This window comes from Prionailurus bengalensis, chromosome D3 (genome assembly GCF_016509475.1).
Source record: "Prionailurus bengalensis isolate Pbe53 chromosome D3, Fcat_Pben_1.1_paternal_pri, whole genome shotgun sequence".
NCBI lineage: Eukaryota > Metazoa > Chordata > Mammalia > Carnivora > Felidae > Prionailurus > Prionailurus bengalensis.
In genome coordinates, this window is record NC_057356.1 from 4,747,156 (window position 1) to 4,770,647 (window position 23,492).

At 47.3% G+C, this 23,492-nt stretch overlaps 1 protein-coding gene across 1 annotated transcript in view; it reads right to left on the reverse strand.

Annotated features, from left to right (window-relative positions):
- The window catches only part of LOC122470125 (transmembrane protein 132B), a 367,793-nt gene that overhangs the window by 32,937 nt on the left and 311,364 nt on the right, over positions 1–23,492 (reverse strand). The window contains exon 5 of the mRNA XM_043557310.1: positions 11,150–11,293. Coding sequence (XP_043413245.1) covers positions 11,150–11,293 — 144 coding nt within the window. The remainder of the gene's footprint in view (positions 1–11,149; positions 11,294–23,492) is intronic.

The window sequence follows — 23,492 nt, forward strand, 5'->3', positions numbered from 1 at the left end:
TCGTTCATTGGGATAGAGTGGAGAATGCACAAATAAACTCTTACGCTTATGGTCAATTGATTTTCAAAAAGGGACACCAAGAAAATTCAAGGGGGAAAGAACAGTCTTTTTAACAAATGGTGCCAGGACAGCTGGATGGCCATGTGCAGGAGAGATGAGTTTATGCACCTACCTCTCATGATACACAAAAATTAACTCAAAATAGATCATAAATCTAAATGTAAGAACTACCACTATGAAACTGTGAGAAGAAAATATATGAGAAAATGTTTATGAATGTGGGGTGGGCAATTATTTCTTAGATACAACAGCAAAAGTATAACCTGTAAAAGGGGAAAAAATGGATGAACTGGTCCTTGTCAAAACGAAAAACTTATGCTCTTCAAAAGACCCCCATTAAAAAAAGAGACCGTTAAAAAAAAAAGTAAAAAAAAAAAAAAAAAGACCCTGTCAGTCATGAAAAAACAAACACAGACTGGAAGAAAATATTTTGAAATCCCATAACTGATAAAGGACCTGAGGCCAAAAGAAGAATTCTCAACACCTAATGATATACAGCAAACAAGCCAATAAAAAAAAAAATGGGCAAATGATCTGAACAGGCACTTCACCAACGGTCTGTGGTCGGCAAATATCACATGAAAAGGTGTTCGACCTCATTAATCTAGACAGACGTGCAAGTTAAAGCTAAAAAGGCACACTCGCGCACACCCAGTAGACTGGCTAAGACTAAAGAGGCTGGCCACACCAAGTGTCAACAAGGATATGGAGGTACCAGCACTCTCCGACTCTGATGACAGGAATGTAAAATGGCACAACCACTTTAGAAACAGTCTGGCAGTTTCTTAAAAGTTAAACGTTTACTTACCATACGATTCAGTTTTCTAATCTAAAAGCTTATATCCAGACAACAACCCGTATGAACGTTCGTAGCGGCAATAGTTGTGAGAGCCACAAACGAGGAACCACCCACATGTCCACCACCAGATGGACCAAGTGCAATATAGTGCACACCATGGAACACTCCTCTGCAGTAAGGACGGATGGGCTACCGATCTATACAACAACATGTGTGACTCTCAGATTAACCGTGTGGGTGAAAGAAGCCAGACATAGGAAGAAGAGAACATACTCTCCATGATCCCATTTATACAGAACTCTAGAAAATGAACATTGATCTTCAGGGACAGAGAGAAGAAGTGCATTTGTCTGGGGGGGGACTGGAGAGGGACAGGAGGGGCGTATTACAGACGGGCAGGAAGAACGTTCGAGGGTTGAGGATACGTTTGCTATCTTGATTTTGATGATGGACGATTTGGAACATCAAATTTGTATGCTTTAGTATGTGCAGTTTGTTGAATATGCATCGTACCTCTAGAAAGATGGCAGTCTGTGATAGCGGCCGCCACACATTGCCTGTGTACCTAAATCCATTCATACCTGTGCCTAGTGCCTGTAGGTAAGTGACCCAGTTAACTATTAAAGTCTGTGTAACTGATTTGAGTTCCTCGGGAAACCCAGTGAATTTGACTATGGAGCGGATACACTCTGCCCACCATCAAAGCTGCACGGCGGGAGTTTAAATCGTGAACCAAGCCCCACACCATCGACGAGGGTCCCTTCCCCTCCCATTGAACGCACAACAAATATGTCTCCAGGAGCCCCAGGCCCATGCACAGACCCAGGACTCCAGCACACCCCGGACCTTGGACCTGAGCAGGGCAGGGTGGAGGAGAGCAGACGGGAGGCACCAAGAGAGGAGGGTGGGGAGCACGTGGCCACGTGGACGGAGGGGGCGAGGCCAGGAGGTCGGCGGGCGGACTGTGGCTCACTCTGAGACTTCTCTGCATTATGCAGAAACGGTTCCAGAATGTTCACTCTTCATCAGAGATGCAAAGGCCGAAATGAACAAAAGAGCTAATCAATATTGAAATCACAGTGGTGCTGATGGGAACACAGTGCTGGGAATGCAGCAGGACCCATCCTCCGGCCAACAGGAAATTCATGCCCCGTCCCCAATTAGGAAGGAACAGTGCAAGTCCAAATCACCAGCACAAAGAAGGACAGAATGAGGCAGTAACATCCAAGCTGCCTGACAACTTATTCTTAGCCGCCTGGCTCCTGGTGGTGGGCAAAGGAAGGAAATTCATGCCCAGAAATAGAATAACAGTGTTCTCGGTAGGAATTTTTGCCAAGCATCGCTCAGAGAGAGAGACATCGCCTTACGCCTCCTTTGGATTTCTCTGTGTCTCCTGCTAAATAAAATTCGGATCAGTCTGAGAGCTTCTTGGAAGCCCATTGCAGCCCAGAGCCGACAAGGACCCTTTCAGGAGAAGTCAGAGCAGAGACTGTTCTGAGCCCACCGCCTCGTCGGCACCTGGGGGGTCCTGACAGCGTCCCCCGTCCCACCCCCACCCGCGACCTGGGGTTGGGGGGCATCTTCCTCTCATTTACCTGCTGTCCCGGGGGCGGGAGGGCCGGACTGACAGCCCCCGGCAAGACGTGCTTACGGAGCTCTTTCAACGGAATGACTTCCCAACACTTAAAAATCAAAACTCTTACCCAAAGGTCTGGACTTCCAGACACATCCGTCTTTAAGTCTGTCTATAGGCGAGCGAAGAAACGGGAAGAAATGTCCGTCCACGTTTTGGTGCGATGAATTTGGACACCCGGCGGGCTGACGTTTGCTCAAAACCCACCGAGCACAGCTCCTCGGTTTCGAGCTGTAAGATTCGGTGACGCCCACACCCACCTCTGTGCCTTCTCTGAAACCAGCAGAGCGGAGTCTGGCCCGGTGTCGTGTGTGCCTAAGACGTGTGCTGCTGTGGCTGTTCACTCTGATGGACCCTGGGGACAGGGACACCCGTGGGACACAGACCCTGCCCTCGACATGCACGAGGACGTACAGTGTGCAGAGTCCCGAATCCGTAATTATCCACGCAGGGACACACGGAGGTGAGGACCCGTGGGGGCACACGACGGCAGGAAGGAGGTGGCCGCACCGAGTCGGGGCCCCCAGAGGACACCGGGATGCCCACAGGCGCAGGGCTTGGGGAGCAGGTGCCAGGCACAGGGAACAGCAGCAGCACAGGGAGAAAACGTGCAGAACCACAGAGAGAAAGGCAGATGAGCTCCTGGATCCAACTTTGCCTGAAGTCACCTGGCTCTTTTAGCTGTACAAGTCAATACATTGCCCCTTTTGGGGCTTAAGACAGTGGATTTGGGTTTCTATTACTCACAACCAAATGAAAACAAACAAACAAAAAACCTCACCAATGCAGGATTTCACCAGTACCTGCCCACTACCCCCGACCTACCACACCAGTCCAAACCAGCTCAGATGTGCTTCCCCAAAGCCCAAGGTCAGGACACACCTGCCTTCCCCTGGGTCCTCTCTATACAGCCAACCACTCAAGGAGCGTGGGCTCACACAGCCTCTGTAGGTGCTGCCTGACCCAGGAAAGACAGGTGCTCGATCAAAGCTGGTATCCTCCAGAGGGGACATCGGGTTCTCTTTAGTGACCAGCTCCCCACACGTTGCTGAGCAAGCAGCAGAAAACTTCGTATTTTTTGCAGCACATCCACTGTCTTCCAATACCCCTCCCAGACCAACTCTGGAAAGAAAATCCTTCCCTGGGGCAGAGAAGGCTTTAACATGTTAATGCCCTTTCCCGAAGCCTTTAGCATCTCCTTATCACAAGTCCAGCTGATACCAGAAGCCTGGAAACGTAGTCATGGCAGCCAAAAGATGGAGGGCACCATCTTCAAGACCAGCATGAGTTTACATTTATTTCTCTCCAAGCGTTCCTCCCCCGCTGACGATGTATGGCTGGCTACTGTGGTTCCAGAGACCACAGTTCGTTGACAAACAGTACAGTCACCAACGCATGAGAACATGAGGCCATCACTGAGTCAGGAGGATAGATAATCCAAAGATTAAGTCATAATTACAACATGGAAACTGCATTTTCTTCATTCTTCTGTAGAACTTTAAGAGAAACTTTGTGAAGAAAAGAAAACGTGTCGTAGTGGGCAGCGTAGAGACCCTCCCCGGATGTGCCCATGCCCTAGTCTCCAGAACCTGTGAGTACATTGCCTTGCATGGTGGAGGGGGTTGACCTGTGGCCCAAAGTGGTACGTCCAGGGTTCGAGCCCCTGCTACCTGTGAATGTGATCTTATCTGGAAACGGGGTCTTGTGAGCACGTAAGCACAGCTCTTGAGACAAGATCACTCTGAATTCGGGTGGCTACTAAATCCCCTGACAAGTGTCCTTGTAAGAGAAAAAGGTCATACGGAGACACAAGGGCAAGACCGAGCAAAGATGGAGGGGCTGGAGGGACGCAGCCACGGGCAAAGGACACCTGCAGCCACCAGAAGCAGGACGAGGCAGGAAGGATCCTTCCCCAGAGCTTCTGGAGGGAGTAGAGCCCGGCCAATAGGTTGATTTCAGACTTCTGGCCTCCAGATCTGGGAGAAAATAAATGTATGATCTTTTGTGGTCTTTTCTTTAATGTGTAGTTTTATTTTTGAGAGACAGAGAGAGACAGCGAGAGTCGGGGAGGGACAGAGAGAAAGGGGGACACAGAGGATCCAAAGCGGGCTCCGCGCTGACAGCCGCGAGCTCAATGCGGGGCTCGAAGGCACAAACCGTGAGATGGTGATCTGAGCCAAAGTTGGACGCTCAACCGACTGAGCCACCCAGGCGCCCCTAAATGTATATTGTTTGAACTTCAGAGTCGGTGGGAACTTGTTACGGCAGCTCTAAAAAACTAATATACGGGCAAAGGTACTTGAGATAAGCATTTGAGGGGCGCCTGGGTGGCGCAGTCGGTTAAGCGTCCGACTTCAGCCAGGTCACGATCTCACTGTCCGTGAGTTCGAGCCCCGCGTCGGGCTCTGGGCTGATGGCTCAGAGCCTGGAGCCTGTTTCCGATTCTGTGTCTCCCCCTCTCTCTGCCCCTCCCCCGTTCATGCTCTGTCTCTCTCTGTCCCCAAAATAAATAAAACATTGAGATAAGCATTTGAGATGAAAGGATTATCCTGGGTTATCCAGGTGGGCCTAATTACACCCAAATCACAAAGGTCCTTAGTAAAGAGAGGCAGGAGGGTGGGAGTCAGAAACACGATGACAGAACCAGGGGTGAGAGAGGGAGAGAGAGGGAGAGAGAGATTTAAAGATGCTACGACAGCTGACTTGAAGATGGTGTGGAGGGGCCACGGCCAAGAATGCAGGTGCCCCTAGAAGGCGGAGAAGCCAAGGAACAGAAACACAGCCCCACTGACCCATTTCATTCATTCATTCATTCATTCATTCATTCATTTATAAAATCTTGTTATTATTTATTTATTTTGAGAGAGAGAGAAAGCATGAGCTGGGGAGGGGCAGAAAGAGAGGGACAGAGAGGATCCCAAGGAGGTTCCGTGCTGTCAGCGCAGAGCCTGACCTGGGGCTCGATCCCACGAACCCTGAGATCGTGACCTGAGCCGAAACCAAGAGACGGACGTTCAACCAACTGAGTCACCCAGGTGCCCCCCTCGCTAACCCATTTTAGACCCCTGACATCCAGTATGACATCGTAACAAATGTGCACTGGTTGAAGCTACTAAGGTGACGGTAGTTTGTTATAGCAGCAAGAGGAAACTAATCTACCAACTTCCAGGGGGTGAACGTGAAAAGGAAAGTCTTTGGCAAATTCAGGAAAAGTCCATTAGCACAGATTTCCGGATGAGAAAGCCATGGAATGATGCTTTGCTCCTGGCTCGCAGGAGGGCTCCCCTGCCCTATGCCACGTCCCAGGTGAACTGAAGGGGACTGTGTCCCTACGTTCACCGCCCAGGGAGCTCCTCACCCGTCTACGTGATGGTTCCTCGTGTATACACGCACAATAGTAGTGTCACCTACCTTGAAGGCTTCTTGTGAAAACTAGATGGGCCAACATTTCTAACGTCCTCATTCTAACAGGACCTGTCGCCTACTACGTTCCCAACACAGGCTAACCATTAATACCAGTAGCTCGACTGTCCGTCCCCGGCGACAGAATTCATTCATGCGCGTTCCACCTTCGTACCTCCCAAAGCTCTTTATGCATTGCCCCCACGCTGATCATTGGTAAGTACTCCTGGAACAAGAGCCTCCCCCTGAGAACCCAAGAAGGCTTGGATCACTGTGCCCGGGCCAGGTCATTACCCAATGCCACGTCCCTTTGCGGAAAGCCTCCCCCCCTCCCTTTCAAGATTTCCAGGAAGAGGAAATTCAATGGAGATGTTCCGATAAAGACGAGGCAGGCACCCACTCTCGCCTCACAGACAGGTCCATCTCAGGGAAGGTCTAGCATTAGTTCATCCTTCGTTCGTTAATACACTCGACAAATATTTATTGAGCCCCCACTGTGTTCCAGATTCTGCACAGGACTGGGGAAAGCACCATTACCAAAACAGAGCCGTGGACTCTGTAGACCTCGCAATCAAGGAGCGGCTAAAATATAAAATATGCAGATATGAATATGGATGTTGGTATTTTAGATATAACATTCACTGATTGATCTATTGCAGACCAAGCATCACGTGGCTTCCTTTAGATATACACTCTTGGGGCGCCTGGGTGGCGCAGTCGGTTGAGCGTCCGACTTCAGCTCAGGTCACGATCTCGCAGTCCGGGAGTTCGAGCCCCACATCGGGCTCTGGGCTGATGGCTCGGAGCCTGGAGCCTGTTTCCGATTCTGTGTCTCCCTCTCTCTCTGCCCCTCCCCTGCTCATGCTCTGTCTCTCTCTGTCCCACAAATAAATAAAAAAACGTTGAAAAAAAAAATTTAGATATACACTCTTATTTAACCATCCCCAAACCTCCATCTTGGGATTCTATCATGCACAGATTTGAAAAGCAAGAATTCAATTATACGTGCTTGGAATAACTGGAGGTTGCTATCTGACAACACTTGCATCAGAAGACGTAAGAGGAGGATAAAAGAGAGACACATATCTTACCATCAACTCTGCTCAAATCTAACTTACGTAGATAGCCCCAACATTCCCTTCAATACGAACTATGCCCGATAATGCCCCCCGAAAATTTGGCCACAGCTCAAATGCAAGGAGACATTTATTCAAAAAAATATCAACTGTCTTGGGGCACCTGGGTGGCCCAGTCGGTTAAACATCCGACTTTGGCTCAGGTCATGATCTCACGGTTCGTGAGTTCAAGCCCCATGTCAGGTTCTGTGCTGACAGCTCAGAGCCTGGAGCCTGCTTGGGATTCTGTGTCTCCCTCTCTCTCTCTGCCTCTACCCTGCTCATGCTCTGTCTGTCTGTCTGTCTGTCTCTCTCTCTCTCAAAATAAATAAATAAACTTGAAAAAATATTTTTTTAATTAAAAATAAAATACATCAACTATCTTTCGGACTTTGTGAACCCAGGTTTTCTGTCAAGGATTTTCAAGGATTACTTTGATTACCGTTTGTTCTGACCTACACGCTGACTTTAGAACAAATCCCTGCAGAAGATCCCAAACTGTATCATTATCGTCCTCTTTTTACAGATCAGGACGCTGGGCTCAGAGATGTTAAGCAGTTTGTCCAAGGTCAAGTAGAGAGGAAGGTGGAGTCGGGATTTGAGCGGACATCGTTGGACTGAAATCTTGACCAGAGGATTCCCTGCCTCTGACTTCTTTGTCTTTCGACTGAGCTAGAACGGCTTCCTTTTGATTTCCACTCTGGGGACTTAAATGGCACAGATGTGCTCTGTCTCCCGAACGGTGGCCCCTGGAAGGCTTAGAGAGAGCTGTCCTGTGTCCCTCTTCACCCCACCCCTGTCCCTTTCCTTCTCACCAGGCCCCACGCTCACACGGGCTCTGACCACCCCTCTGTCACCGACACCCGGTACCTCCCCCCCCCCAACACCCTTGAGCAGAATACAGTCCAGCGTCCAGTGCTGCCCCCCCCTGCCTAGAAAGACACAAGATTCTGGTCAGGGTGACTGAGTGAGATCAGCATTTGTGGCTGACTTTTTATAGAATCCAGGGCACGAGAAATACCTCACTTTCCCCCGAAATGTGGTTTCAGAAAACCAGCAGCAAGAGGGCGACAAGAAACGACAAATGCCCCGCAAGCCTCCGTGTGGGAGTGAGAGGGGGTGGGGGGTAGTCGTGATTTGGAGGGCCCAGCTCTAGGTGGGGGTCCCAGGAAGCAACATGGGCAGACGGCTACCTAACCTTTTGACTTCATAACGAGCTGGAAACCAGATTTCTATGTGAATTTGACAATTTTTACAGGATGGCAAAATTTGGATATTACACACACACACTCTCTCTCTCTCTCTCTCTCTCTCTCTCTCTCTCTCTCTTATTAAGACGCATCCTCTACTGTGTGTGGATTTTTACATAGAAGTTCTCAACGTAAAATTTATCCCTCCCAATCTTGCCAAATTTGGCCAAGCTTCCAGCCTTTCAAAGTCATTTGTGTCCTCGGTTTCTGTCCCTCCAACATCATTGAATCCCAAGTCAAAGAAGCCAATCTGTTTACAATGTACGTCTTCCTAATTTTATACTTTTTCCCTTATTACCTAAATCACGGTCCCAATGCACAGAGTTTCCAAGGCACAAAGATCTTTGGTGAGCCCTGCAAGATTCTCCCTGGGGATCATAGTGTTTTCTGCAACCATAGAGGCTAGGGGGTCTCCCCAAGGGGTGCTAACAAATGTGTCCTGTGTTTGGGAAATGCCCCTGGGATGACACTGAGGCCAGGGCACAACTCTGCAGGTGACACTGTTCATCTCAGAGTTGAGGCGACATTTCCTACAAATAGTGACACTAAACCCATGACAAACGCATCACATCCAACTCATTAATACCCCTCCCTTGATTCCAGCCCCCAGATTTGCAACAGAGCCTGGGCTCCCCTAGAAAAGTCTCAAAAGCAGCTCCAAGCTGGATGGTCTGCTCACTCTGGTTTGTTCTTCTGAAGATCAGGTCATAATTTGCTGGAAGAGAGCTCCAACTTCATGGGGCCATGGAGAGTGACAGTAAGTTAAAAACAAACACAAAACCAAAAAAAAAAATCCAAAAAACAACAAAAAAAAACACCCAAACTACTGTCTTCCAAAGCAATTTATCAGGCTGGGCAGAAGATATTTCTAGGTTACCTCTGCGAAGGGGAAACAAAGCAAAGGCCATACTCCAAGGAGGCAGAGGAGGGAGCCCACCCTGGGAAGCTCCCCCAGGCTCTCGGGAAGGAACACACATCTAGGGGCTGCAGACACAGGCCGTTTGTTTGGGCCACCATCACCCAGACGCCACCTCCATATGCCACGGCCCCGTGTCTCCCTCTGGAATGACATGGGAACAGTAAATAAAGTGCACTGTCAAAGGCAATCAAGGGCGATGCACCATCAGAATTTCTCATTCCGTGCAGATGAGCTCGTAGGACTTGGCTCAGATCTTCCTAAACTGTGAATACAGAAGGCCTTAGATTTGTTTAATCAGACCTGCCCACAGAGTACAAGGCCCGCCAGGAGCCCCGGGGCAAGGCGGCGTGTGCTTTGAAGCTAATCCCCTTTCTGTCTCCAGGGAGAATTAGCATTCCAAGCCCAGGAAGCAGGCTGTGCCAAATTTGCGTTTCCTAAGGATTAACTTTTTTTTTTTTTAATTAGGGCTCACAGACACATCAAATCTTCTTTATCAAAACCATCTCAGGCTTGAGGCACAGCCTCCTGGAGGTCACTTCCACCCGGCGAGAAGCTGGAGGCCTCTCTGTCTACCGCAAAGTTCTTCAGCCTGGGACCAAGTTTCATCTAACCTCTAAACAGGAACCTGTGACAGGCGAGGAAAGGCAGAACTCCGTGCCTTGGTTTTCTAAAATGAGTGAATGGACGGGCCCCGGGGGCTCCCTTAGCCAGTTAACGGAGAAAGGACCTTCTGAAGTTTTAAGTCTTTTCTCCATGAATCGTCTGCTGCAAAAGGAAATGGCCAACCAGTGTGCCAAGAAAAAAACAGGCAGAAACTCTAAATTTGGTGCTTCAACCAGACCCCTGCGAAGAACATGAAATAAACCACGGGCTGATCCCTGGCTGAATTTGGAGTCAGAAACACAGCTAATTAGAACGAAGAATCCAGAGGAAATGCCCCATGGCCAGATCACTCAAGCCATGAGCTGGAGCCCACTGATGCTCAAATTACATTAGGAGGCACTTGGAGGGACTTTTATTTTAATGTATGTTAACAAAAAAATTAGTACGTCAAGATCGTGGATGGTAGTGTCTTCATGATGAGGTCCCGGGGCATATGGGTTATTTTAAATAAAAGTTACTTAAGAGACAGGCTGTATAAGGACACTCAGCTCCTCCCCTCTCTGACCCTAAAGAGCTCAAGTGAAAGGTACCCTCCCTGTGTCATCAGGTAAAGAGACATCCTTATCACAGAGCTTGGAAATTTAGAGAAAGTCGCAACACAAGAAAGCAGTATAAACATCCCTTGTTTCTTTCTGCTCTTTTGCCGCCCCAGCCCTCATTCTTGATAGAATTCCTTACCAGGTGCTTAGCTGAGCTGTCTGGTAGAATTCGTTATTCGCTGAAGCCCCCAAAGTTAAGTTTTCTCTGTCCTGTCAAATCCTCACAGGTTCATTACCTTTTTGTCTAAAAAAGGACAAAACCTGCCTGCCTTGGTCGTTCCTTTATGCCTCGATTTCATGATTGGGCCTCTGCGCCCACGTGAAAAAACTTTGTTTTTTTCCCCTCCTGTTGGTCTGTCTCATGTCAATTTAATTCTCAGTCCAGCTGGAAGAACCTGCAGGGTAGAGGAAGAATTTTTCCTTCCCCTCAGAGGCTAAATTAGTATTTAACTTTGAAAAAGTGGGACAGTTAAAGAAAATACAGAGTAAATAATGTTATTTACACAAGAAGTTGGCAAACATTGAGATGACATGTGGATTGCTAAAATTAGGGAAATTTTGTCCTATGAACAAAAGGAGGGGAAGAAAATTATTTCTGCTCCAGATGCCGGGGGGGCCCCAGTCCGGGAGGGAAACAGCGCACCTGCACGGCCCCTCCAGATCCAGCCAGGCCCCCACTCCTCACTGTGGTCACCCTGGCGCCAGCCCCACGGGACCCTGGGACAGGGGGAGGGGCCCCCCAGAGGCCCGGCGGAGAGGCCCCTCCTACCTTAATGACGTCTTCATCCGCAGACCTGCACTCCACAGCCGCGGACACGTCCACCACGGAGCCGTCCTCCTGAATGGCCACGACCTTGACGGGAACCGAGACGGCCTTCCCGGTGAGGACGGCCGTGTTCAGCACCTCCGTGTCCTGCACGGGAGAGCAGAGGGCGCAGGTCACACACGGGGAGCCCGTGAGCAGGCCACTGCCACCGTCCCTCTCCCCGTGCCATTGAGACTCCGTCTGCCTGGACCCGGTCCGGAGGCCCCGCGGCTCGGCAGTTCTGGGAAGCCGGGGACAGTGCATCCCAGGCTGAGCTCCCGGAGCCCGACAGCCGCGCTCCCTCCTCCGCCCCCAGGGACAGGGGCACGGTCAGCCCTCCCAGGACCCTTCCTGCCACCAGCCCCCTCGCTCCAGCCTGCGGCCGGGCTCCCACACCACACGGGGTGCTCTCCAACAGTCCCCAGATCTCCGCTCCAGGGTCACTCGGCGGGCGGCCGCCTGTCCTCCCAGCTCATCAACACCGCGAACGCGGCCCTCGCTGTAGTTTCAAATTAAGACCGGTAACTGGGGCGCCTGGCGGTTCAGTCGGTTAAGCGGCCAGTGTTGGCTCGGGTCACGATCTCACAGCCTCACATCGGGCTCTGTGCTGTCAGCGTAGAGCCCGCTTTGCATCCTCTCTCTCCCTCTCTGCCCCTCCCCCACTAGCTCGCTCGCATGCGCTCTCTCTCTCTGTCTCCCAAAAAGACACATTTAGAAAAAAGATTCTTTACAAAAAAGAAGAAGAAGAAAAAGAAGAGGAAGAAGAGGAAGAGGAAGAGGAGGAGGAGGAAAGTAACCACACACAGAACAAGGAGAACCGGTCGCGGAAAAGCAACCTCTGCCTTCCGGAGCCCACCGCCAGCCCCCTTCCTCCCCCAGGCCTCCCAGTCACCAGGGTCCCCTCCAAGCCCAGGGATCCGCGGGCGCCACGGCAGTGTCTGTCTTCCTCTGCTGATCCCCGGGGTCCCGCGGGGGCCACCTTCGGGACTTCTCCCCCGCCTGCCACCTTCTCGCTGCCCCCACGACCACCGCCACGGAGACCCTGTCCTGCCGCGTGGACAGCCACCGCGGCTGCCCACCCACCTCCCGTGTCCACGCCCCCCCCCGACAGTTGAAGAGCATCCTTTGCATCGCAACGGAACACGCAGCGTTTCTCCCCTAGGTTGCAACTCTTGGAAAGCCTCCTGCCGTCTGTTGTTAAGATTAAGTCCACACTCGAGGCCTGCGGCCATCTGACCCTGACCCCGCCTCCGGCTCTCTCGCCCCCCCCCCACTCCCCCTCCCACGGGAGCCCCCCAGATCTCTCCCCAGTCCTCACCCTCACCCCTGCTCGCAGCCACGCAGAGCCCTCACCACACCCGCGCGTCTCAGCCTCCACACCCGCTTCTTGGGGGGAGCAGGGCTCCTCTGCCTGCCACGGTGTGGACGGCGCGCCCAGTCTGCCCTGCGGGAACCCACCCCCAATGCTCACCCCATGTTCATCTGGTGCTTATGTTTCTATGTCTAACTACTCATCAGACCGCAGACTCCCCAAGGTCTCGGCCCCCTTTGTTCTGACCTCGTCACATCCCCGGAACCGGGGACGGAACCTGGTGCGTGGGAAGCTGTGCGGGGCGAGGTCTCGCGCACAGGCTCTGGGACTGGACGGTCTGGCTTTGGGCCTGGCTCGGCCCCCGTGTCAGTGGATCCCAAGTCCCAGAAGGTCCGACTCAAGTGAAAGACCCATCGCGGGTTCGACTGCACCTGTCGCACGACCGGACTCTGGAGGCTCCGGCCGCCGACCCTGGTCCAGTGACCCCGCGAGGCCAGGGCTGCTTCTCTGCTGTTCTCCCGGCCACTCCCTCAAGCGAGCCAGACGGCGCCCGTCACACCGGCCATCTGTCCGCTGTCTCAGCAGGGGGAGGCAGGCTGGGAGAAGAGTGCACCCGCTCGTCCTCGCCGGGAAGTCCAAGGCTTGTCGCACGGGGAGCCACCTGCGGAGGCGGCTGGCAGAGCGGGCGTCCCCAGTGAAGCCGGCGTGGAGTGCGGGCGTGCAAACGGCTTTCACAGTCCGTTCCCGGGTCCGCCACAAGGCACTTCCCTCCCCCCGCGCCCGAGTTCCCTGATGTGGGATGCGGGGAGAACAAAGGTACCCGCCGCGTGGTGACCTCGTGAAGGCTTAACGAGACTCTCTAGGTACAGAGCTCGGAACGGAATTGGCGGAAAACGAACAAGGGCCGCATCCACGCAGCCACCGCAGCCGATGCTATGAAAGGTTTGCTCCAGGAAGGCAGTCAAGAGCCGCCAGGCAGGTCCACTCGTCCGAAGAGTGAAAGTCAAGTAGAGAAGCCAGTGGAAGCCGGGCAGGATGCCGCTCAGCAGCGAGGTCCCCCGAGCGACTCGGTCGCCTCCACCAGACTCTACCCAACGGGTAATTGCTTCACATTCTCTTCTCACTCTCGGATCCCCTAGTCTCAGCTCAAGCACTAAGTGGGTCCTGTACCTGATTTTCGAAATGACCCCCTCATTATCCACCTTAAAACTGAAGATCAGTAAGAGGTGGAATCAATGAGTAATAAATAATAATAATAATAATAATAATTAATACGCAGTACTCTAAGTACTTTGCATGTAATTAATTGCTTGTTCAGCTTACTCCACAACCCTTCCAAGATAGTTCCTACTATTATTCCTGGTTCATAGATGATTTGTTATTCACCGAAATTAAACCTGAAAATAATAGCTACTCATCAATAAAAAAAGCCAACTTTGTAGTGAGTATTTGTAAACAGTGCCAGCCCAATCTAAGAAAGATGAAAAAGAATAAGTTGGTGTTTGGTTTTACGTATGTCCTCTCCCCCGGACGGACTCTCAAGGAGTTCCGTCCAAAACCACGTAACTACACCCCATGTATCTGAATGTTCCATTCTCCCCAGGGACATGAACTATATGCACCTTTAAATTTCAGGTGTACATCAAGGACAGGAAGCAGGAAGCACCGCAGAAATTGAGACGAGAACTCACCAAAGGTGGGACAGTGGTGTGGGTGTGGACGAAATCACCATGGGTCCAAAGATGAGGCACGGTGTCATGATTCCAGAACACATGGCTAGGTTCTGCTCCTAACGCAATTGGGAAACTCCATACGGGGGTGTTTGCCGTGTGTGACGGGCAGGCATCAATTCTGCCTGATGAGCGTTCACGGACGCTGAAAAAGCCACCCAACTCTCTGTTTGAAATGACAACGTTTTGTTTTTCCTCCGGGTATCATCCTACTCTGCTACCAATGAATGTGGCTTAGGTGGTGCTGACCCCAGACCACTGAGTCAGGCTCCACAGAGGAGCACACACACCAAACGTGGCCCCTCGAGGAGACCGATTCAAGCGAAATGCAGACAAAGGAAATCAAAGACAAGAGCAGGACAGGACAGATTCCTGGAAGGTTTCTGAGTTTCTGAATCCAGACCCATCGGTGTCCGCTATCTTTGGAAATTTAGATATACATAAAAAAACTTTTACTTAAGCCTATTTTATTTTCTTAATTTTAAAAAAAATGTTCATTATTTATTTCGGAGAAAGAGAGAGAGAGAGAGAGAGAGAGAGAGTGGGGGAGAGAGAGAACCCCAAGAAGGCTCCGCACCCTCAGCGTAGAGCCCGACGCAGGATCCGAACCCACGAACCCCAGCCGAAATCAAGAGTCAGACACTTAACCGACCGAACCACCCAGGCGCCCCAAGCTGATGTTAACTGTAAGCCAACTTACACCTGAAAGTCTTAAGCAACATGCAAGGCTCTAAAATGAGCACCCATCTCTACTCTGTAGAAACTCACAGGCTTCAAGAAGACACCGCCACAATTTTATCAAACTGAGTTTCAAGGCAGGTGACTTTATTTCTCGTAACAACCAATCCCCACTGATCCAAGCTTGTGCTTTGATCCCAAATACCTTTGCAACCATGTTTCTTCCTGTAGTTTTGCATGTGTGGCTGAGATTTTTGCAACCGTGTTTTCCAGTGGCCATCAATGGCCTCCTCCAAATCCCAAGGGCAATCCTACCTGCCTCTGACACAATAAGAAAGCAATTTAATCTTGTGAAATATTACATCTAAATCATCCCCTGTTGCCACAGACTGCTAAAAATCCACCATCTATCAAAATACAACTCTTTTATTCTGCTGTTTGTGCAAGCTCTAGGTTTTATGCCTTGAAAACATATTTATATTCCTTTATGAAGATGAGTTTCCATTAATGTTGCACACCACAGCAGCGTCAATGAAAATGGCAGAGTAAGGACATCCACAAATTCTCTCCATAAAGCCAGGAGAAAACTGGCCAAAAAAAAAAGAGAAAAAGTCAAAATCAATTTTTTTACAACTCTGGAAATAAAGGCTATGCAACCAGGAGAGCATGTATTCAAGAAAAATAGCTAAATCTTGGTTAAAAAAGAGCGAAGTTTGTGGCATTTTTACTTGACTTATTCCCACCCCTTACTTCCCAGCTCCGTAGTAGCTTTAAAAAAATTACAGCTCACTGTCAACAATAAAAACTCCTGGGTTCGCAGGACGAAAGCCACTGGAGAGAGCAAATCAGCACTGGAGAGCCTTCAGACCCTAATTCCCAAACTGCCATTATTGGACTTGTCTGATAGCTCCCTGGAAGATCCCACTTACAAGGCTGTCAGTATTTGACTCGCTCTAAGTTCACCCAGTGTGACAAGCTTTATCCCTAGAGGTATTTGTTCAAAGCCATTGTCGGCAATTGTTTAACTTCATAGCTGCCTGGAGGCACTGAATAAAGTTTGGTGCAAAAAAAAAAAAAAAAAAAAAATAGACCAACCCAAAAGCTTAAAAGGAAAATATGAGGAATAAGATATCCAGAGGTACTTTGGAAAGCTAATGCCTATCCTGGGGAGCCTGCAGGACTATGCTTATACGTAGGGCTGTGTGTACGTCCTGGGCTGTGTTCATACTCAAAAAAGACCTGAGAAGGCTCTAAGCTCTCACCACGGGTTGACTTTGAGGTTCTGTTAAAGCAGGAAGTGAAAGCTGAGGCAGGGCTGTCAAATGCCTGGCTGGTATTGAAACCGTGTCCCAACACACACAAAGAGACTCTCGGTAAAGACTGGGGCACGTACTGATTCCAAGTGTCTAGGGCAATCTCTACAATCACGGGCTGACCACCAAGCTGGCCAAACCAAGACTGCAGCGACCACACACAGCAAAAAATAGAGTCTACAGACTTACTTCATAAAAGTCACTAAATAACCCAACTTACTACTACAATAAACAACAATGAAAACCCAAGGAAAAAGAGATAACTTAATTTCAGAGTTGGTACAGGACATTATTTGAAATTTCCCCTTTTCAACAACAACAAAAAAGGATGGCCCAGTCACAAGACGAAAAACAATCAAGAAGAACTGTGGTTGGGGTACCTGGGTCGCTCAGTCAGTTAAGCATCCAACTTCAGCTCAGGTTGTGATCTCGAGGTTCATGAGTTTGAGCCCTGTGTCGGGTTCTGTGCTGATAGCTCAGAGCCTGGAGCCTGCTTCGGATTCTGTGTCTCCCTCTCTCTCTCTGCTCCTCCCCCATTCACATTCTGTCTCTCTCTCAAAAATAAATAAACATTTAAAAAATTAAAAAAGGGGTGCCTGCGTGGCTCAATCGGTTAAGCCTCCGACTTCGGCTCAGGTCAAGATCTCACAGTCCGTGAGTTCAAGCTTCATGTCAGGCTCTATGCTGACAGCTCAGAGCCTGGAGCCTGCTTCGGATTCTGTGTCTCCCTCTCTCTCTGCCCCTCCCCTGCTCGTGCTCTGTCTCTCTCTGTCTCAAAAATAAATAAAAACATTAAAAAAAATTTTTTTAATAAAAAATTTAGAAAAAAGAACTATTCTTGAGGAAGCCCACACGTTGGACTTACTGGACAAAGATGCAAGTATTTTAAACAGCTGTTTCAAATACAAAGAATTTAAAAAAAAATCATACCTAAAGAACCAAAGGAAAGTGTGAGAAAGGTGACTTGCGAGTGAATTCCAATAAAGAAATACAAATTCTGAATAATTATGAAAAGAAACAAATGGGATTTGGGGACTTGAAAAGTGCAAGAATGAAAATGGAAAATTCACTCGTATGTTCTCCTATAGGAATGGACTGAAAGTAGAACAGGATGAAAGGAAAAAACGTGGGGAATCCACAAACATGGAAATTAAACAGCCTCCTTTTAAACAATAAATGGTTCAAAACAGAAATCACAAGGGAAACTGGAGAAATGCTTTGAGATGACTGAAAACAAAAACACAACATACCGAAACCTTACACGATGCAGAGAAAGTAGCACATAGAAACTTACAGCTGTAAATGCCTGCATTATAAAAAAGGAAAAGGGGGCGCCTGGGTGGCGCAGTCGGTAAAGCGTCCGGCTTCAGCCAGGTCACGATCTCGCAGTCCGTGAGTTCGAGCCCCGCGTGGGGCTCTGTGCTGACAGCTCGGAGCCTGGAGCCTGTTTCCGATTCTGTGTCTCCCTCTCTCTCTGCCCCTCCCCCGTTCATGCTCTGTCTCTCTCTGTCCCAAAAATAAATAAACGTTGAAAAAAAAATTTTTTTAAAGGAAAAGGAAGCTCTCAAACCAATGACCTAGACTTCCACCTGCAGAAGAGCAAACTAAACCCAAAACGAGCAGAAGGAAGAAAGGAATAACGAACAGAGTAGATCAGTAAGTCAAAGGAATAAAAGGCACAGCATAAGGAATACAGTCAATGATGTTGTAATAGGCACGTAACAGAACAGATGGTAGCTCGCTTATGGCAAACATACCATAATGTATAAACTTTTAAAACAAAAACAAAAACCCAAAGGGCATGCACATTTTTTTTCATTTTAATAAGTACTGCCAGATTGTTTTTTCAATAACATAGTAGCAGTTTTCACATCTCTCAGTAATACATGAGACCGTTTCCCCATATCTTTGCCACCATTTTATGTGATCAATCTGTTTAATTTTTGTCAGTATCAAACGGTTAAAAAAAATGGCATTTTGTTGCTACTTTAATATTTCTCTGAACTCAAAAGGAAACTGAGCATTTGTTTCAGACTTTTAGTGTCTATTTGCATCTGTGTTTCTGAGAATTGTTTGCTTCTGTTATTTTTCTAATGATTCTTTCATTTTTCTATTTTCTGTTTGTATTTTTAAAATGAATTTCTTAGAGTATTTGTATATTAGAGTCACTAAAATTGTATCTCAAAAAAAATTCTTTTTCAGTGTATTGCTGGTTTATGATGGCGTCTGTCATATAATTTCATAAACAAAGAGAGTGGAAATGAATGATAGAAAGAATAGAAAACAGTATAGAAAATCAATGAAATTAAAGCAAAAGTAATTTATTGGGTACAATAGAATCAACAACAAATTACTTAAAATAAATTTAACCAAGGTGAAGGAATTTTATACTGAACACTAAAAAATGTCATTGAAAGAAACTAAAGACTACCTAAATAAATGTAAAAGCATCTTGTGTTCATAGATTGAAATACTTAATAATGTCAAGATGACAATACTCCTCAAAGTGATTTACATAGTTGATGCAATCACCATCAATATCCCAGCTGCTTTTTTTACAGAAATTGACAAGTTGATTCCAAAATTCATATGGAAATGAAGGAACAGTCAAAACAATCTTTAGGGGCGCCTGGGTGGCTCAGTAGGTTAAACATCCGACTCTTTATGTTGGCTCAGGTCATGATTTCATGGTTCGTGAGTTCGAGCCCAGCATCGGGCTCCACACTGACAATGCAGAGCCTGCTTGGGATTCTCTCTCTCTCTCTTTCTCTCTCTCTCTCTCTTCTCCTTCTCTCTGCCCTTCCCCCACTTGCACTCTCTCACTCTGTCTCTCTCAAAATAAATAAACAAAAACTTTAAAAAGAAAAAAAAAGATTCCCTTTGTCCTTCTTCCTCTGCCTCTCCCATGCTCATACTCTGGTACTCTCTCAAAACCCAAAACAAAAACAAACAAAAAAAATTCCTTATTTTTTTAAGTTTATTTATTTATTTTTGGGAGACAGAGAGAGAGAGAGAGAGAGAGCACAAGCAAGTGAGGGGAAGAGAGAGAGGGAGAGACAGAATCCCAGGCAGGCTCCATGCCATCAGTTCAGAGCCTGATGTGGGGCTTGAACTCACGAACCATGAGCTGAGATCAAGAGTCGGATGCTTAAATGACTGAGCCACCCAGGTGCCCCAAAAAACCCAGTCTTTAAAGAGAACAAAGCTGAGAGGACTCACCCTTTTATGAGTATAATTGGCTTTCCAGAAATAAACCTTCACATTTTCCATTTTCAGCCAAATGACTTTTGACAAGGATGCCAAGACAATTCAAAGGTTTCAAAGAAGAGTCTTTTCAACAAAAAATGCTGGGATAACTGGATATCCACATGAAAAGAAAAAAAAAAAAAAGCTAGATCCCTACCTCACACCATATAAAAAAATCAACTCAAAATGGATCATAAGCACAAATATAAGAGCTCAAACTAGAAAACTCTTAGAATAATACTTAGGTGCAAGTCTTCATGACTTTGCATTGCATTGTCCTCACTCTGGACCCACACGTTGACCAACTAGCCACTTGTCACTGTGACAGAGGAAGGGAGAGCATAAGGTCTTGTGCTCTTAGAGCTTCGGACTGGAAGTGAGCTCATCACTCTACACGAGTTTCATTGCCCAAATCAAGGTACATGGCCATGCCTAAATTCAAGTGGACAGTGAAATCCAGCCAAACAATGTGCCCAAAAAGAGAATTGGTGGGCATGTCTTGAAAAACTTTCTCACTTTACAAGGAAGGAAACTGAGGCACACCACACTATTGCTAACCAATATATGGTTCCCATTCATTGTTTGACCTGCTGCATAATATTTTATACTATGTGCACACACTACTCACTCCCCATCCTCCCCTTACCCTCCAAGCCCCTCCCAGCCCCCAATCTGCTTCCTCTTTCTATGCATTTCCTTGCTCTGCACATTTTATGTAAATGGAACCATATTACACATGCCCTTTTGTGTCTGGCTTATTTCACAAAGCATGGTTTTGAAGTTTATTCATGTTGTAGCATGTGTCAGCACTTCATTCCTTTTTATGGCTGAGTAATATTCTGTTATATGGATATACCCACATTTCATTTACCCATTTATCAGTTGATGGGCATTTGGGTTGTTTCTCGGTAAACCTGGGTCCAGAGAAAGGACAATGCAGTGCACAGTCCCTGGCTGATGGGTGTTGGACATGTAGTGAGAGCAAGAATAAACCGTTGTGGTTTTAAGCTATTAAAATCTAGGAGTTGCGTGTAACTTTCAGCATACTATTTTGACCTATACCCTTGGGCTAAAGATAAAAATATGTGTAAACACATACTGAATGCTAGTTAGGTGTGTTTTCCACAACAGAATAGGTTAGCAGTTCCAAAACTACTTTAGTGAATTCTAGGATTGAGCAAGTAAGATATGTTGGTAATAATGAGAGACAGGTTTCTCACTGCTAAAGAAATGAATTTAAAATTGCAAAAAAAAAAAAGGGTAAGAGTGAACTTCAGTCGTGAGCTGGAAGTAGAGGTACAGCCATGAACTTATGGCAGATGGCAGGTGTATGTGTGTTTATGTATGTGCAAATGTAGGTGTGTATTTATTTAGCTTTCCCTAGTTCTCTGTGCTCAGAGGGCTTTGATGCAATGATACCCTAGTAATCAGCACACCCAGACCAGATTTTAGTTCTAAATACCCGATCCAAAAAAAAAAAAAAAAAAGGAAACAGAGCTCCTGGGAAAAATGGCTAATTCTAGGGCCAAAGCATAGAAAGCACAAGATAATGAGCCTAAAATATATTGTAGAGCCAGAAGATAAAAAAGTGCTTGGACAAATGTCAAAAGGACACAGGAGACAGCTTGAAGGAGCTCCCACTGGTCAATCTGGGGCAATTTTACAGCACTATAAATAATTGTAACAGCCAATTATAATAATATAATATATTATACAACAAGTATAATATATAATAAGCTTCTGAGTCCATACTGATATAAACAAACAAACAGGGGAGAAAGGAAACTTCATCCTTAGGGTAGAATTCCAACTAATAAATGTAAAAACTAACGATGAAATTAGAATATCACCATCTGGCCACCACCATTTATCACCATAATTGTTTCAGGCAAGAATCAGCAAAAATGCTACTAGTAATTAAAAGTATGATAAGAAACAGGACATTCATATAGTGTTAATGTATCTCCATGCAAGAGATTTATTAATTCCAAAGAGAAAAACAGGAACTATACGGAACCAAAACCCATCATACACCGTGGCATCCACGTGATCAAACATAACATCACTTACTGGGATAAACAGACATCCTGTGTCCCGAAACAGGACATAACGTCACTTTTGACACGTTTAGAAAACAAGGTGGGGATGGAATCTGATACTGAGGAACCTTCAGACAAATCCAAACTGGGGGTCATATTCTACAAAACAACTGGCTTGTACATTTCAAATGCATCACAGTCTGAAAGACAAAGACCGAGTGATCCTAGACCGGGTCCTCAAACAGAAAAAAAGTACGTTCCCTGTGCTATAATGAAGGTTAGTGGACAACTGACAAAATTGGAACAAGGTCTGGAGTAGAGGCAATTCTTCGTACCAACTGTTAACTGATAATCTCACTCTACCTCTGCAAGAATGTTTGGGAAATTCACACTGAAGCATTTGCAGATACGGGATCAGCATGTGTGGAACTGAAACACTGCATAAAACCCAGCAACATAAAACACAGATGTTGTCATCTGGGGAATTTGGGGAAGGTATTTGAGAAATGCATTTATTCAGACTCCTAGCAAAGTTTAAAGTAATATGAAGAAGCAAAAGAACAAACAAATCAAGGAATAAACGCATAAAGATACAGGGATGGTAAGTGCCTAATGAACATCATTTATGACAACTAGCTTTGTTTCCAAAGTAGCCGTCACACCTGCGGAGTCCAATGCAGGGCTCGAACTCACGAGTTCAAGACTCTTGAGATCAAGAGTCGGACGCTTAACCGACTGAGCCAGGCACCCCGACAATTAGCTTTTCTTAAACACTTCGATAAGTGCCAGGCACTGTGCTAAGCGATTTACACACATTATCTGCTAATAATAATGCATATTTATAATAAATACAGTGTAATATGTACTGATATCTAAAAATAAAAGTCACCCTAAAGAAGAGCCTGCTACATGATAAGTTCTTGATAAACATTTACTAGTCTTACTAACATCTCATTTAATCCTCAATCGTCCCTACCGAGGGATTGCTGTTTTTATCCTCACTGTGCGAATGAGGGAACCAGGGCTGGAAAGGGTCTTTTAATTTGACCGGAATCACACTTCTGCTAAGCAGCCAAACCAGGATGTAAATAAAATCACGTAGACACCAAAGCCCATCATCCTGGCTGCCCTGGTGCTTCTCCTAGCTTCTCCCCTGTGAAGCACAGCCAACACTCCATTGCTTTGCCTGACTCACACGCTTCAAGGACAAAAGATAGATTTCTCTCAGCTTTGATTTTAACACCTTGTAAGTAGATATCTTACAAATGTAAAGCTTAAGAGTTAGCAGAGGGGTGTCTGGGTGGCTCAGTCAGTCGAGCGTCTCACTCTTGATTTCGGCTCAGGTCATGATCTCACGGTTGTGGGTTCAAGCCCGAGTCATGTTCCGCGCACTGACCGCATAGAGCCTGCTTGGGATTCTCTCCCTCACTCTCTGCCCCTCCCCTACTCACGCTCTCTCTGTCTCTCTCAAAGTAATGAAATAAACTTAACAAAAAGGTTTAAGATTTAGCAGAAACAGCCAAGCAGCCCCCAAACCCCATGACATCACCACATGTGGCTTCTAGAAGGTTCCATCCCAGCTGCTCCCCCAGCGTGGGAGCGTCTGGACCACAGTCCTCAAGGCCCAGCAGCCTACCTCCTCCTCCGGTCCCTGGCCCAGGGGTGTCAGTCTCTGAACGGGACTCTAACTCTGACCTGGTTTTGCTCTCAGACACCCCGACTTCTGATTTCTAGAGCTGTAAGACAGATGTAAACTTCACTCAGAAGTAAACAAGGATGCCTCCCAGCGCCAACTGAGACAATGATTTTCAACCCCACTTGTTGTGTATTACGTAACTCTGGAATCGGCCCACTTCCCTCCATGTGATAGTTATTTTGGGACTCTAATAATTTACCATCCACAAAGCAGTAAGTGATTTCAAAACTTCAGCTCCTCGTGAGTCCCTGAATAACACGGAGAAAGTCCTATCAAGTAGGACGGCACTCAGA